This window comes from Cynocephalus volans, chromosome 11 (genome assembly GCF_027409185.1).
Source record: "Cynocephalus volans isolate mCynVol1 chromosome 11, mCynVol1.pri, whole genome shotgun sequence".
NCBI lineage: Eukaryota > Metazoa > Chordata > Mammalia > Dermoptera > Cynocephalidae > Cynocephalus > Cynocephalus volans.
In genome coordinates, this window is record NC_084470.1 from 73,256,075 (window position 1) to 73,272,607 (window position 16,533).

Genomic DNA, 16,533 nt, shown 5'->3' on the forward strand with positions numbered 1-16,533 from the left:
CTGAATGGGAATGTGGCATCACAGTGTTCTATGTGCTATGTGATGTTTTTATGTGATGAGGACCAGCAATGATGAATCAATTCATCTACTGTTGCTTTAAATTAGTAATAAAAAAAATCAGTCCTTGAATTTTCAATGGGTTCTATTCTCAAAGCTCATTTTAAAGTCAGGTATGGAGAGTTTTGGATATTTGTTGCCCTGCAATAGTATATTTGCAAGAAACAAAAGGAGACAGAAATAATACTATGGAGACATTTTGTAACTTTGAAGTCATTCATTCATTCAACCTATAGTTACAATGGGCTGAAATTCTGTGCCGGGACTGGGATACAGCCCTGATGTCTTCTTGCTCACCTCCTCTCCCTGTTATGACACCCAAGGTGGAAGCTACTCTCAGCTTGGTCCCATGTGTCAGGTTGCCTGCTAACTGGTAACCACTGGGGTTTAACACCTAGGGCTGCCTTGTACAGTTGTGTAGGTAGATGTGGGTTTCCCAACAGAGTGTGTCTGAGTAAGAAGCCATCGAGGGGAGGGTGAATGAGGGGGGAATTCCCACAATGCTAAAAAGGGGACCCAGGAAGCAAGCAGCAGATGTGAAGGGGTACTGAAGGAGGAGATGAGTTAACTGGGCAAGGAGGAGAAAGGGACATTCTCAGGAGGGACTCAGCAAGCACAGAGGCTGGAGTGAGACATGCCATGGTGGGGAAGTGGGGGAGGGAAATGACTACAGCAGTTTGGGGTTTTTGAGCATCCCTAACATCTAATGCCTGGCACTTCTCAAGTGATTGATAAATACCTGTTGAATAAATTAATAAGGAAATGAGTAATAAAGAGTTGATATCTGGCCCTCTACACACACAAAAACCTGGTCACTCCCTATTGTAAGCTTCATAAAAATCTTTTAAATCAACTGTCTGAGGACCTGATGCTAACTTTTCTGTGCTCAGGAGATGAACTTAGGAATTTCTAACTTTTCTGTGCTAAGGAGATGAACTTAGGAATCACTCTACAGCTCGTCTCTAAAGTCCTTAGAATCCAAATATGTTCTAGAGTGGTCCAAGTCCTTGTACTGGGCCAACAACAATGGGTGAACAGTTCTTCAAAGGCCAGACATAGCTGAGCACAGCTTGTCTGTGGCTTTGTGACAAGAAAATAAAGCAGCTGTTCTTACAAGAAAAACAGAGTTTGCTTGACTGTTCTAAAAGACAGTTTAGAATGTCTTTATTCTGAAGAGTTAAAGAAGAAAGGCCACCAATTAGCAGACACTGTTCTTTCTTTTTCTTCCTCCGTCCCTCCCTTTCCTTCCATCCATCCATCTTTTTGTCTCTCTACTTATTCATAGATGCATTCATTCAACAGGTGTTTTCAATGCTGTAGGTACCATGCTAAATACTGGGGAAAACTCTGGTGAACAGCTCCCTGACCTCCAATAGCTGGTAACATAGCTGAGAAAACAGACAATGACAGCCCAGATGCTAACTGGCAAAGTGGAGCAATTTCAGGGTGCTATGAGAGCTGAGTGGAGGGGCATCTGACTCAGTCATTAGTGGGGAGGTGTGACCAGCAAAGTCTTCTGAGAGGAAGTGACATTTTGGTTGAGGTCTGAAGGATGAGCAAGGGTAACTGATGGGAGGGTGGGAGCAGGGTGGCCTCGTAGTGATGCAGAAGTACGAGGGAGGAAAGAATATTCTGGGTAAAGGAAAAAAAGACCTCTTGCAAGACCTGCCAGATTTATTCCTCAGTGCTAAAGATACATAACCCATGCACTCACAATTCGAATTTGATCGAAAGGACCTCTGCAGCTATAAGTGAATTTATATACCCGATTTTAATATTATTATAAAGTAAATCCTTTATGATAATAATTCTCAAAAGAGTTAAAAAGTCTTTTTAATTTTTTTCCCCAAACAGCCTCATGAACATTATAATAATTCTAAAGTGGGTAAAACTGAACACCAAGGACAAATTCCTTGCCCAAAGTCGGTGGGTGATATTAAAGCCTGGCACTGTGAGGCACAGGCTAAGCTGAACTGCTGGTCGTCATCTGAACTCTCCATCAGAAGGCACTGCACTAAAGAGAAGCAACATTTGGGAAGGCCTAAAATGTGCAAGGCACTGTGCTGAATCCCTCACTTCATCCCACTAATTCTCATTACAACCCTTCAGCAAAGTCTGCCATATAATTCCCATTTTGCTGATGAGCTAACTAGAGCCTAGAAATTCAAAGTCAACTTCCCAGAGCCACACACACATCAAATAGTCTTTTGTTCATAACATGTTGCTTCTAGGGAGTATAGAAAATGAGACTTGAATGTCTGGTAGAGCATTTTTTCTTCTCCCATGATTTTGCCCTACATCTGGAGGTCCAGGATCTACCCTCATGGTATCATGAAGACACATGGATGCCCCTTCTCCACTTCACAGCCAGCAGGCTTCCTGAGGAACAGGAGCCACCGAGGTGACCATCAAGATCCCCCCAGCGACATGGCTTAATGTCTGACAGTCAACCAATGCACCAAGAATCTTATTTTTAAAAGGGGGAGAGGCTGTAACACGGTAGGTGGATACCACTTTGATGCCAACTCTCCAGTAAGAGGCTTGACAAGCCATTGAGAGGGAGGTAAAGTAATTCCCCTGAGGTGCATGTTGACATGGAGGCAATGGAAGATAAAGATTGAGAGCATGTGTTCCAGATGACAGGCTGCTGGGCTTCAATTCCAGCCTTATTGCATGACCTTCAATGAAGTAACCTACCTAAACCCCAAGAATCCTCATATTAAATAAGAATAAAAATATAATTACTACATCAGAGAGTTATGGAAAGGGTTAAATGAGGTACTTCATGTAGAAATACTCAATGTAGTGCTGGTTTGATAGCTTAGCAAATAATAAGTTATTTTATTTTTATTATCATCAGTATTGGGGCCACTGTACTATTCAACTCTGGGGGAGGACCCTCTCATTGTAGCCTATGGGAATGGCACCACCTGGAGTTGTGCAGTGTACAACCTGTGTGGCTGTACAAAACCACCCTGGTCGTCATGTCATGGTGGATGTGTAGAACTTGTGCTTCTCAAGGTGGATGCCTGTATTATTTCTCAAAAACAGGACAGTGCCATAGTATTTCATGCTATGGGCCTAGCATGAAATACATCTTGGCAACAAACCAGTGGGCTTTAATAGTCCACAAAGGGGAAGCAAAGGGGAAAATGTGCTCTCCAAAAGCAAGCAAGAGCTCCAAGGTGGTTGCCAAGGACTGATAAGAAAGAAGGGACCATCTGTCTTAGGGGGCTTCAGCATATCCTGTTCAGCAGGCTGGTCATGGTGTCACCAGACATGGGGAAGAAGGCTAAGACATAGGCCTGCATAAAGTAGGCACCAGGGAAAATGGTAGCAGAGTGAGTGGCTGTGACAGGAGGTGACCACAGGACAGGAGGAAAAGGCTGTGATTTAGGGGAGCCTGGAGGGGCTCTTATCAAGTGACTTACTGTTTCACAAGGACACTTTTGATCATGAAAGTAGAAGCAGTTAATAATTACACTAGGACTGCCCCAGGCATAAATGAGGACAGGCATCCAGCAAATAGTATGTGTGGCCACCCCATTCCTGGTCTGGTCTATTTACCCAGCTGCTGTCAACATTCACTCTAATGTTGCTGGGGGAACATTCTGAGCAAGCTGCCAGCATGCCTTGGACATGGGGACATAGAGGCTTTTGATTGAGCTTCTCTCTCCTCCGGATGCCCTGAGCCTCACTCCACCAAGTTGGTGTCACTTGACGGCTGCTCACACTGCGCTGTCCATCACTGCCACCCAGGCCTTCTTAAAAGTCTGGGCACAGGCAGATGGGAAAGCATGTTCACAGGAGGGTGACTATTAGAACCTGCTTTTCCCCTTTCTTACAGAGTCTTTTCTGTTTGTGAGAATGGTTTGCCTTTGGAAAACTTCTCACATACTGGCCCAGGTCAAGCTATCTCCTCAGGTCTTCAGTTCTTATTTGGAGTTTGATAGCAATATTTGAGGAAGATTTTAAAAAGATCCATCTGCACAGCATATGCAAAGACTAAACTTCGAGGCAAATGTATGATCAGAGAAGAGGAATTTCCTCAGTGCATATGTGGCAAGGTTTTCCCATTCTTTGGGATTCAGAAGGAATTGTAAATGGAGCTTGCATTTTTATGATTGGCTCCAGCATTTTCAAAAGCTGGCTAACGCATGAGCAGTCAGCTTAGATTCACTTCTGAACACTCTTACTTTCTGCTCATTGGAGCCGTTACACAGGGTTGACTTTGGCATGGAAGGAAGAGAGAGAGAGAAAGCAGGTAGTGGTCGGTCTGAAACAAGAATTTCAAAGAGAATCAAGAGGCAACACTGAGGGAGAGAAAGGAGGGAGCCTCCTTTTCCTTCTATATCTGACCATGCCAATCCCCAAACCATAACTGATGATAAATAGCTATGTTATCTCCAACTTTCTCAGAACAGCTCTGCATACTTATTATGATCCCCATTCTACCAGACGGTGAAACAAAGGCACAGAGAAATGAAGAACCGTTGTTCCAAGTCACATGGCTAATACGTGGCAGTGCTGGGATAGGAACCAGGTCTGTAATATTTGGTAGTCTCTGAGGTTCCCAATAACTTTGTATGGCTCAAGTGCAATTAATCTGAAACTTAACTGCTTAAGGCATTCTTAAAAGTCAAGGAAATAAAAACGTCTAGAAGGAAAACAAGCAAAAAGACTGAGTAGATGGGGAGGGTAAGATTCCTAAAGAAAAAGACTGCAAACAATGGAACTAATCCACCAGGAGGGTGAGGGAGTAGGGGAGGACAGGGCTGGGCTGCTGGATCCTTACATGGATAAAGAATGCAGTCATAGTATCTCATAATAGTTTAAGAGGACAAACTGCACCAAGTCTTGCTTCTTTCAATTGCTAGGTATGTGACATTTGAATAAATGACATGGATTCTCCAAACCTCAGTTTTCTTACCTGTAAAATGGGATGATGATAATTATGTCCACCTTGTTTAGTGGTTAAAAACATTAAGCGAGGTGATGAATATAAAGCACCCAGCACAGTTCCAGGTACAGTATAACTGCTCTCCAAACTGTACCCTTTCCCTGTGTTCTGAAAGCCATTCCCAAGGTGGAAATTCCTGTCTTGTTATCCACATCTCTGCACCTTAAATAGCATACACTTTGTATTTCGTGCCAACGTCAGTAGACATGGTTTTGATTTCTAATTTTCTTTTCCCGCTTTTCTATAATCTGATCTTCCATTCTGGAGACTAAAGCTACCTCCCACTGTCTTACCTTCCTAGCCAGACTTTTCCCCAGGGACACTTAGTGTTTTCTTTAACCAAACATTAACTTGGAGTGGGGGAAAAAACAAGTCTGTTCAACTTCTGCAAGAACTTAGCTATTTCTTCAGATCTCACCATTATATTAAATGTTGGAAATCCTTCACTAATTACTCAGGGTTTCACATGAGTGCCCATCTTCTACCTGACAGCCAGAGTCACGGGAAGAGGAAAAATAAAGTAGGTCCTACCTAAAGTCTGCCTTGTGGCTATTTAAACTCATAAAGAATGACCAAGTCTGGATACACATATTTAAAATATTCCTTCCATCTCCCCCTCCTTCTGTGGAAGTTATCTGTATGCATTTGGCTCAAGGTCTGTTAAAGTTTTTCTTTTTTTTTTTTTTTTCCTGATGCAGCCAGACTTGGAACACTCAGAAACATAGACAGACATAGGAATTGCTTAAAAACGCGAAGCTCTCCCTCCCTTGCTGGAGTGAACGTTCGAGTCTGACAGCAAAACTTTTGGGAAAGAGCCAGGATTGTCACCGTGCTCGATGGCTTTGCTGGCTTCACAGGGGGACGGATGTGATGACAGCAAGGGGATTGAGCGAATAGCCTGGCCAGTGCCCACTTCATGGCTGTACTTACTGCTTGCCATTCCTCTGCCCTCCAAGTGTAGAGAGGACACGGTGGGGCTCGGCAGGCACGTTCCGACTCCGGTCTGGTGTACGGGTTGCATTCGGTCTCTCTGGCTATTTTGTGTGTTCCGATCTGACAGCCCACATGCCTCTGCTGAATGCCTCGGCCACAGGACACAGAGCACTAAGAAGACAGAGGACGTAAGTGGGAATTTCAGCTCATTTGGGGAGGCGGGTGGTGGCGAGGGTCACAGAGGAGGGGAATGCACTTTTAACCCAATAACTTTCATAGCTTTCTAATTTCCAATGGAAGGGACCCAAGACAATGTCTTATATCTGGAAACTCACCGCTTATCAGTGCTGGAGAATGAGGAAAGTATTCAAGTTCGGAGGAATCTCTAAAGTTAACAAAACTCTTGGAGAACTGAAGAGGTTGGAAGAGATCATTACGAAACATTTAGCACAACTTAGAAACAGCGCTGTCATGCGAAGTGAAAATTTTAAATGATTTCTGTCCTGGAGGGTTTGAGGTTCTTGGAAATTGGAGATACAGTACTGTACAAAAAGAACTTCTTGGCGTATTAAAAGTATAACCCAAGCAGGGTAAGCCACTGAAGATTTTAGGGCCTTATAAGTAGAATTATTTTCTCCAGTCTCTTCCTTTTTTTGCTCCTATTCCTGGAGATTTTTTTTTTTTTAAACCATGGAATTCACTAAAGTATTTGTGTCTATTTACAACCTCAGATGAATATATGAAGAATAAATCTGACAAGGAAAAGCCATTTCCTCAGGCTTAATGTTTTCAGCTCTTGAAAAATACTGTTAATCATGCTGAAACATTTTGTTGACCAAGTTGAAAAACATCATATTAAATCTGCAATTAACTTTCCTCTAAATTAATTTTTTAATGGCTTCCTCATTGCTGGGTTTCATAATCTCACTCTTGGGCAAGCCGAGAATTATTGTCTTTATTAAGATTTTGACAGTCAGAAACTAAAGGCAACATTTGTTTGGAAAGAATGGCAGATTATTATACTTAGCTATTGAAAACTATTACTAAATGTTTGTGATAGCGCAGCCTTCATTAATTTGTTGGATGTTGAGAAAACAAGTTTAACATATATTAAAGCCATATTCCTAAGAGGAAGTCTTCTTAAAGAATAGAATCACGCTGTTTTAAACTAGAAAGAAATTCTTGGTCAATTAACCTGCAGCAGCATTCAACTCTCTCTGAGGTTAATGGGAATTTACTATCAAGACACACACCCAAATGAATTCTGCTAAATATTAATTTTCTCTACAATTCAGATTTTTAAAAAATAGGTGATACTATTTAGAAGGCTGTTTGGGAAATCATTACTGTTTCAGATTAATCTGCACCAGAGGGAAGGCTCATACGGTCACATCAAAGCTAGCTGAAGAGAAGAAAATAGTTTGGATCAACATAGCTACTATTGTTTGGGTTTAATCGTATTAATTGGAGTGAATGAGTTTGTGACCCACAAGAAATCAGACTTTTCAAGTCATTATGTCTTGGGTGTAATGGGAGGATTTCTGAATGTACGCGATGGCCCTGTCTCCAGAGAATGGCCATTTAATGCTTATGGGAGCTACATGAATAATATTTCCCATCGATTACACTGGAAAAGAATGAACTGTAACACGGGAGAGTTATCGCATGAATTATAGAAATGTTCAAACATCATCATCAACAACAACAAACAACAGCAACAAACAACAGAGACAACAAAAAACCCTTTGGCTATTTAAATTTGAGAACTTAAATATTAAAAAGTACATTTCTGGAACAATGTATCCAAATAGAAATACAAAGACAGAGTAACAATACTGTAAACAAATTTTAGTTGGGCTTAGGGCTAATATATATTCAAAAATCTCATGATGTTTTAATTTCCTAAAGAAAAATGAAAAAAAATGTTAAAGACTTTTAGAGTGTATAATAATATTCAGGCTGCTAAGTAAAGGAAACCTCTTTTTGATGTTATTATTATTGAGTAAATTATGTATGGTTCAATGAAGGCAAGGTATTAAGAGCTGTAAGTATCCAACATTTAAAAAATACTTCCTACAAAGTTTGATAATTTTTCAAAAGCCAAATTAAGACAAAGGAAGGTTCAGTTATACAATATGTTGTTCTGCCTTCTGATTTTCATGTCAAAGCCTGCTTTGAAAGAACATATTCCAAAATTTCGACATGGCTTTAAATGCACAGTAAGGTACAAGAACTTCCTTTCTGAATAATGCATCCATGAGAATCTTTGCTCAAAACGAGGTGTACTGCATGAGAGTTAGCTCTCTGTGTTCAACTTTTCTCCTGCTCTGTCTCAAGGGAGGTGACAATTTGCATATAGGCTCAGCCAGGCTTGCTTGGCGAATTCTGAGAGATTTCTGCAGAAAGTGCATGAATAAAACAGCATCAGAAAGACCTCTGCACCACACCTCTGGAGGTGGTGATGGTGGTGGTGGGTGGTGTGTATGATTAATTTTTCTCATTTGACTTAGTATCCCTTTAGTTAGTTTGCAGAGGAAAATGTCTGAGCCATCTGTATTAATGTTCTCCCCCAACAGTCATTATTCCAGCATGTTGCAGGTTTGAAAGTAGATGTTTTTAGTTCTGATCTACTGAGCTGGGAGTTATGTTTCATCTCTCTCTGCTCCCTACTGTGCAATTCTAGTATGCAGAACTCACCAGCTGGAAAAAGGGACCTGATACTTTTTTCCACAGATAAAAAGAATCTCCATGGAACTTTTGATGTTTTTGCAATCATAATGTACACTTGAAAACCAGGAAAGAATTTTACATACTTTCTTCCAGTACTACTGCTGAGATTATGGTGGTGACATTAAGGAGAAACTAGCATGAAAAATAACTATATAAACCATTTTTATAAATAATAAAAATAGCAAACATTTACTAAGCACTTACTATATGCCAGATACTATTATACTAGGGTTTCTGGACAGAAAAATTCTTTGCTGTGGGAGCTGTCTTGTGCATTGTAGGAAGTTTAGCAGCATCCCTGGCCCCTTTCCACTAGATGTCAGTTGCATCCCCCCTCATCCCCCAAGCTGTGACAATCAAACCTGTCTCCAGACATTGCTAGATGTCCAATGGGGTACAAAATCACCCACGGTTGAAAGCTTAGTTCTATGCTAAGCATTTTACATAAAATATCTTTTATATTTCCTAATAAAGGTTTTAGGTAGATACTCCACAAATCAATAAAGCAAAGAACAGAGATAATCACCCTAGCTCAAGCAAAAACAAAAACAGAAAACAAAGTAAACTCTGCTCTAGGCAATGTAGCATAGCTACTGTGAATTAGGATTTGGCTCCCAGTTTTTAAATAAGTGTTGATATGATGCAGTCTTTTGTTCTATGTCAGCAGAAATGTAGATGAGAAAGCTGTATTCAAACAATTCAACATCAATGCTCACGGTTCAAATAAAAATAAGTGGAGAGCACTGCTCACTAAAGCAACTCTGTTTCTCATCACTGACTGTGTGCATATGGTTTCCTTAATTTCTCAAAGGACACAAGTTACACATTTGCCACATTTCTCTGTTAAACACTTGAAGGATACTACAGAATAAGACACCACAGCCAGACTGCTCTCATTGTAATTACAAGAAAAGTCTTGGCCAAAAATGGCTAGTTGATTCATAATGCAATCTGCCAGTTTACATTTTGGCATTAGCACTGAAGATATTTTAAAAATTAATTCTTATTTCATCGAATTTAAGAAACCACTGATGGCAAGACACACCATTATATTTTGTATCACTAAGAAAGAGAGCAAGGGCTGTTAATTAAATAATGGTATTCCATAGTTTTTTTTTTTGTTTGTTTGTTTTGTCATTTTTTCGTGACCGGCACTCAGCCAGTGAGTGCACGGGTCATTCCTATATAGGATCCGAACCCGCGGCGGGAGCGTCCCCGCGCTCCCAGCGCAGCACTCTACCAAGTGCGCCACGGGCTCGGCCCGAGGTATTCTATAGTTTGTAAGGCCCATCCTGACCACAAAGGTGTTAGACTGTGAAGAAGGCCTGCATCTTGGGGTTGATAAATGAATTGACTGAATTCACGACTGATGAATGATGGTGAAGTTTTACTTTTATTCTGATCTGATCGTTTATTCTTTTTATTTCTGATTAAAAACAAAAATGTTTCTATAGGAACAGAATAAGTTAAAAAAATTTTACTTTGGAGTGTTTCAGTATCATGGGAATACAGTATCTTCACATTTATCAGAGTGAATTAAGAATTGATGCTGGATTTTGCCTTAAAATTTCATGGGCAATCCTTTGCTCTAGATCAAAAACACCTAAACAAATTGAACATAAACTGTTGAAAAAAAGTTTTTTAAGACTTTAGTGATAATGTTCTAAAAAAAAGCTGATTTACTTTACAAATTCAAGATTTCAAAAGATACAGAAATGAAATGTACCACTTTAAACCTCAAAACACTAATTTTGGGGGAGAGGCTGTGAAGATTAGCATGGCTATAGTAGTCTCCTATCCCAACAACCTATATTTTTTACTATCATCATCAGACATTTTGACATGATGAGAAATTGCACTAATTATTCTTCCTACCTTAAAGACAGGAGGACTGGAATATAGCTACCAGCAGAAAACAGAGAGACTAGATATAAAATCTTCTAAATATTGTTGCAAATGGACAATCATTACTCTTGATTAATTTGCTGCCTTAGCAATACTCCTGTTTACCACTGGATCATTAGTAAGCCAATAATTTTTAATCATAAAGACCATCTTTCTCCATCAAACATTGGGTCTGATTATTTTCAGGTACACTTCTAAATTGCACAAATCAAATTTTACCCATGCAGTACCTTGTCTTGCCTGCCTGTATAATTCATTTCTACAAATCAAATCAGGACATTATCAAGCTGGCCACAAACCATTACATAACTATGTTTACTTGCATTTTCTACAAAGGTGACTTGACTTTTCTAAGCAATCATTTTGAACAGGTGCAGTTTTTTCTGGGGAGGCATTCTGATAATCCTATTACCTTATGTTCACAAAACCCCCCAGGGTTTAAACCTAATCATCCCAGCTCTGTAAGCAATTTTAGGCTTCCCATCAAGATCACAGGGTGCTGGAGTGGAGCTCACTCTGTGTTTACCAATGAAAAGCAAAAGATTCTTTTAATCGTCCTTTTAGTGAATAAATTGGCCTTCAAAATGAGCATCATTTACATGCTCCACACTTAATATTCAGGGAGAAATGCAAATTGATAAGTAGAGGCAAGGGAACATAAAGAAAAGTAATAGAGCATGAAAGTCTATAAGAGGACAAGCTAATTACTGTGGTATCTTAATGTTAGCTGAGAGCTTTTACATGAAATGAACAGCCCCAAAAATAAAGGGGCAGGAAGTTTTATTTTTGAGAGCAGTCACTTAGAGAAACTATTAAGAGGGATGACCAGTATGAAATACTGCCTTGACTGTGATCTCTTAAGGAGGCCAGAGGAAGAGCCAGCTCTAGCTCGGTATTGGTTCTTTGATTGTTAAATTAAAACAAACACCCCCCCCCCCCCCCCCCGCAAGTTTCATTATGATAAAGGCTTTGAGCGGAAAGATGCTCCTGTGCTGGGGAACCTTGTTTTACATTTAAAGTGGAGTATGGCTGGGGAATACAGAGGATGCTGATATTAGCTCAGGGCATTTAAGAAAAATTCCAGTTTCTGGAGGAAGTTTCTATTAGTCATGTTGAAAAGGAGGATTCTCAAATCTTCCCCATGTTAATACAGCTGCATCCAAACTTCGTTTGGGGCCTTAGACATCAAGATCCAGGCTCTGGAAGAATCAATTCTAGAAGCTGCCAACCTTGAACCCAATTTTCCATTGATTCTCAGGAGTCACCTGCATGATTCCCCACTGTGTGGGAGAACCAGAAATACAACAAAATCTCATTGAAGCAGATCAATGGACAGAAGGACCAGTATTAAATATACAGTATTTTAAAAGAAATTGAACCATTACTTTTAAGTTAGCGCCTTCAGCCAAGCTGAGAAAATGTATTGGTGTGCAGCTATGAGATCTACTCTGAAGACAAGATACAGATGACTTTAGTTCACATATCTAGTATTTATAGGTAAATAGAGGCTTTTCAACGTCCTTTTCCAAGTTCTTAGGGAAACTCTCACACCCAGTTCCTGACTCGCTTGCCAAATGTTTAGAATTAGTGAAGTCTAACTGTATCAGTGTCTTGATTACTCAGCCCCCTTCTCCATCTGATACACACATCAACACTCATCCAAACAAAATATTACTCTTGAGAGCCTATTAGATTTAAGATCCCTGTGCAAAGCACTTGGCATTCATTATTGCATTAAATCTCATAAGAACCATATGAAGTTGGCTCAGGAAGGTTAAACAAATCACAAGGTCACATAGCTAGAAAACGACAGGGAGCTCTCCCTCCTGTCCTCCACCTCTGTTGTGAAACAGGCAGAGAAATATTTTCTAATACTTTATATCAACAGCCTTTCCTTCAAGAACCTCCAAGGTAAACTCAGACTCTGTTTTTCCCAGGTGATCATAGTAAGATTTAATGTAATCTGAATTAGTGGTTTTCTAAGTACTGAATGATAATATAATGCCATCAGCGACGTATTGAGGGGCTATTCTGTGCTAGACAGCTGGCACCTATTACCACTCAGAGTGTATCTTCACAACCACCCTACAGTAGGTATTAACCACTGCTCCTAGGGCTGGAGCCACTTGCCCAAGGTCACATAGGTCATACAGCTAGTAAGTGTCCTGACTATCTAGGTAAAAATTCTTCCCTCGCAGTCCCCAAGCTCCCCTCTGAAAAACCAAAACCGTGCAGAGAAACACAAGTGAACTGGTGTCAGCCCCGTGGCCAATCGTAAGGAAGCAGTCGGTAGAGGAGAAGCGTTGCTCACCTGACTCCAAGCGCCAGCCTTCCATTTGGGGCATCTTCCTCCTCGGCACTTTCTGTGCCCATGTGGCTTAGCAAGGTGTTTACAGTAATCACTTTCTAAATGGCTTCCATCTTTTGCCATGCAGTAAACATTTCGTTGTTTATGCCCTCGACCACAAGAGACAGAACACTGCAATATAAAGCAATGGCAAGGTTGTTGTTGTTTTCTAATCACAAGGAGTTTGATTAAAAAAACCTGCGGCATGAGATGTTATGATCATGCCTAATGAGAGTCACCATTCCCCCCTTTTCTAAGTGCCTTTTTGGATAGTATTTCAAGGCCCAACAGGGAAGGAAGGCGGCGTGGGGAAAAAAAAAAAAAAAAAAAAACGTCCACAGCATTACAGCAGCAATCCTGGGTGGCATGTTGGTTCACTCAAGACTGTGGATAAATCTTTATAATTTAAGTAAAAAATAAAGCCTATGAACTTGAAGAAATGATCATGAAATTGTGATTTAAAGAAGTCCTACTATGAAATAGTGAGTTATTTCTTCGATATAATGCCTTGTGATTCACTGATTGGGATAAAAGTGCATTTCCAAAAAACAACTGTGTCCATTTTCTTAATTAAATGATTTAAGGAAACTCTTTAACTATTTTTCCAGAGGATAAGCTCTCATTTTCCCAGCCCATCGGGAAGAGGTGAAAAAGGCAGGTTAGAAACTGAAAGGTAAGCCAGCAGGTAAGTCCCTACCAATTTCGTGAGGGAAGCATTACCTTTCAACTTTGATCTGCAAGTTCACTGGACTGTTTTAAATGTGACCTTGTCTAACCACATCTAAGAAACTTGACTTTGATTTCAGATTAGGTTTCTCAGAAAGGTTTAGGAATCAAAGTGCTCATGGAGTCAGGACAAAAATTTGGTATGACAGCTTCTTGTAGAACAGGCAAGAGGCTGGCTCCAATGAGTGCACTGAGATATTCAACGTCCATTGCCTCATTAGCGATCACAGAAGTCATTACCACTTGGATCATAAGCTGCTGGCTGAGGATTTCAAGACACATTATTTCCCAATACAATGCTCTTGCTTTTTAGAGGGAAATGAGTTTAAGAATGAAGAACAAAATGTGAAAATGCAATGAAAAAAGATTCCAAGTGTCATTTCCTTCTATTCAGTATTTATTTCCCCCATTAACTTTCTGATGTATGTTAACTTAAATTACCAAAGTGCCCTTTTATACCTAATAAATAGCACCATGTAAAAACATGTAGCCTAATATTAATTCAACCACGATTACCAAGCATGCTTAAAGCTATACCATTCATAAATGTGCCAGACATGTTTTCCTAATAAACACAAACCATTATAAAAATTCAATAGTGACAGAGAAATTTAAAACTTGTATATTAATACATTTGGCTTTAACTTCTTACTTTAGGAGGTGGAAACATTGCTGTTTTCATTTGAGCTCTTATGAATATTACAGTTTGAAGTAATCATTCTAGAAATCTTAATAGAATACAGTATGGAAGGAAAGAGACCAATTTGAACATCTACATCGAAACAAAAATATCCATCATCTAACCTACAGTGTTTTGATGTCTATAAGGACTTTGGGATCTAATTCTAGAAAGCATTTGGAACAAAGTTCCTAGAAGTATCTGTACAAATCTCTAAGAGTGGTTTAATGACAGGCACACAAACAATCCATATTATTAGTGACCAATTTTAATATTTAAAAATGTTCCTCTGACAAAGGGCACAATTAGAATTTGGGATGAGTTCATTTGTTTATTCAATGAATACTTATTGAGCAACCAGTATGTTCCAGGAATTACACAAAGTACTGGAAATACACTGATGAACAAAATTGACAGCATCTCATGGAGCTTACAGATCAGTGAGGAAACAGACATTAATCAAGTGATGACAAAGATAAATATATGATTATTAATTGATATCAGTGCTACAAAAGAAACAGGCTAGAATGGTTGGAAGAGGATTCCCTGAGGCATTCCCTGGGGGCAGACAAGCCAAGTTTATAGGCTATAATAATGAGTTTGAATTTTATTCTGCATACAATGGGAAATCACTGAATTAAGCTGGGGTAAAACATGGTCTGATTTTTGTTTCAGAAATTTTACTTTGACCTCTTGGTGGGGATTGGATGGGAACGCAGTATGAGTGGAAACTACAAAACCGCTCAGGAATCTACTGCATTTGTCTAGGCAAGAGGCGATGGGGGCTTGGATTAGTGTGTAGAGCGCGCGCGGGGGCGGGGGGAGTTGGCAGATTTAAAGCGTGTGTTTTTTGGGGGTAGACATGACAGCAACTGATGGATCAGCTGTGTGGAAAAGGGGAGAAGACAGAATCTGGAATGACTTTCAGGTTTCTGGTTTGGGCAACTGGATAGATGGTGATAACATTTATGGAGATGGGAAGTACTGGGAGAAACAACATTGGGAGTCAAGGATATATTTGTAGGAAATATAATTGTAGGGCTGGACTTATAGAATATGGAATCATGGTGGTAAAATTTGATTAGGGTGGAGAAACAGTTGTCTGAGAATAATCAAATGAATATAGGTGAACTTAAAGCATGTCCTTAGGGGATAGTTATTTCAATATATAGTCCAAACAAGCTGTCCTTTGATATGGAGGGGAAAAAGAGAGTAGAAATACTGATTTAGTAATCTCCTGTAGTCATTAGAAGACACAGCCTACAAGTAGGCAGCAGTCTATAGAGGCAGAATTAGAAAAGGCACAAGTCTCTCACATTCATCATGTGCCAGGCTTCATATGCAACGCCTCATTTAATCATTCCAATAACTCAATGAAACGCAACAACAGAGATAGGTACTATTACTGGAGACAATTGGTGTTTTCAAAATGGTGTAACCACAATGCTCTGTATACTGTTTCCCATCTGACTCCAGCACAAGTGGGTATATTTCTGTAGGGAACAATAACAGCACAATGAAAAATATTTAAGTTATCAACAACCTCACTGATGATAATTTATCTGAGGTGCACCACGGGTGCAACCAAAATGTATTGCTAATGAAATTTAAGATGGATAAAGTAGCTTATAAATACGATGCCTTAAAAATCTTTTTCATATCTGGATTGGCAGCATTCCACCCATTTCTATGTATGTTTTTCTTATTTGGGGACTTCAATGAAACTGACTTGGAAAAAAGAATGCAGTACTTCAGCGTGACCCAGTGCAAATATTATTTGCCTAAAATTGTTAAGATCTAAAAACAATTAGGAAATTCTCAAGGTATTTAATCTGATAGCAAACACCCCTCATTTAATGCTTTCTAACTTACCAGTGAAGAAAAGCAGCTGCTCATGGAAATGTTCATGTCTAACAGGTTTATTAACAGGTCTATTATGACATCACGAAGGAGCTGTCATTTTAATAATCAAATGAATACAAGTTTCAGCTCATATTCTCAGGGAAATTTCCATCTGATCATTTCCAGTCCTTTCTTAGGCACTGACTTCTACATCAGTGTGCGTCACTGAGATATAATAAACATCGTGCATCACCTAGTACATGTTATTTATTAGCTAGATATCTCAGAGTTCTTGCTCTCAGGAACATTTAATTCTGTAAATTTGTAGCCAGAAGAGCTTACTAGTTTGCCAAT

At 39.7% G+C, this 16,533-nt stretch overlaps 1 protein-coding gene across 1 annotated transcript in view; it reads right to left on the minus strand.

Moving 5' to 3' along the window:
• Positions 1 to 16,533, minus strand: part of ADAMTS9 (ADAM metallopeptidase with thrombospondin type 1 motif 9) — a 156,757-nt gene that overhangs the window by 31,231 nt on the left and 108,993 nt on the right. Inside the window, exons 29-30 of the mRNA XM_063113586.1 lie at positions 12,897 to 13,064; positions 5,948 to 6,121 (exon numbers count right to left, since the gene is read on the minus strand). Of these exons, the coding sequence (XP_062969656.1) occupies positions 5,948 to 6,121; positions 12,897 to 13,064 (342 nt within the window). The remainder of the gene's footprint in view (positions 1 to 5,947; positions 6,122 to 12,896; positions 13,065 to 16,533) is intronic.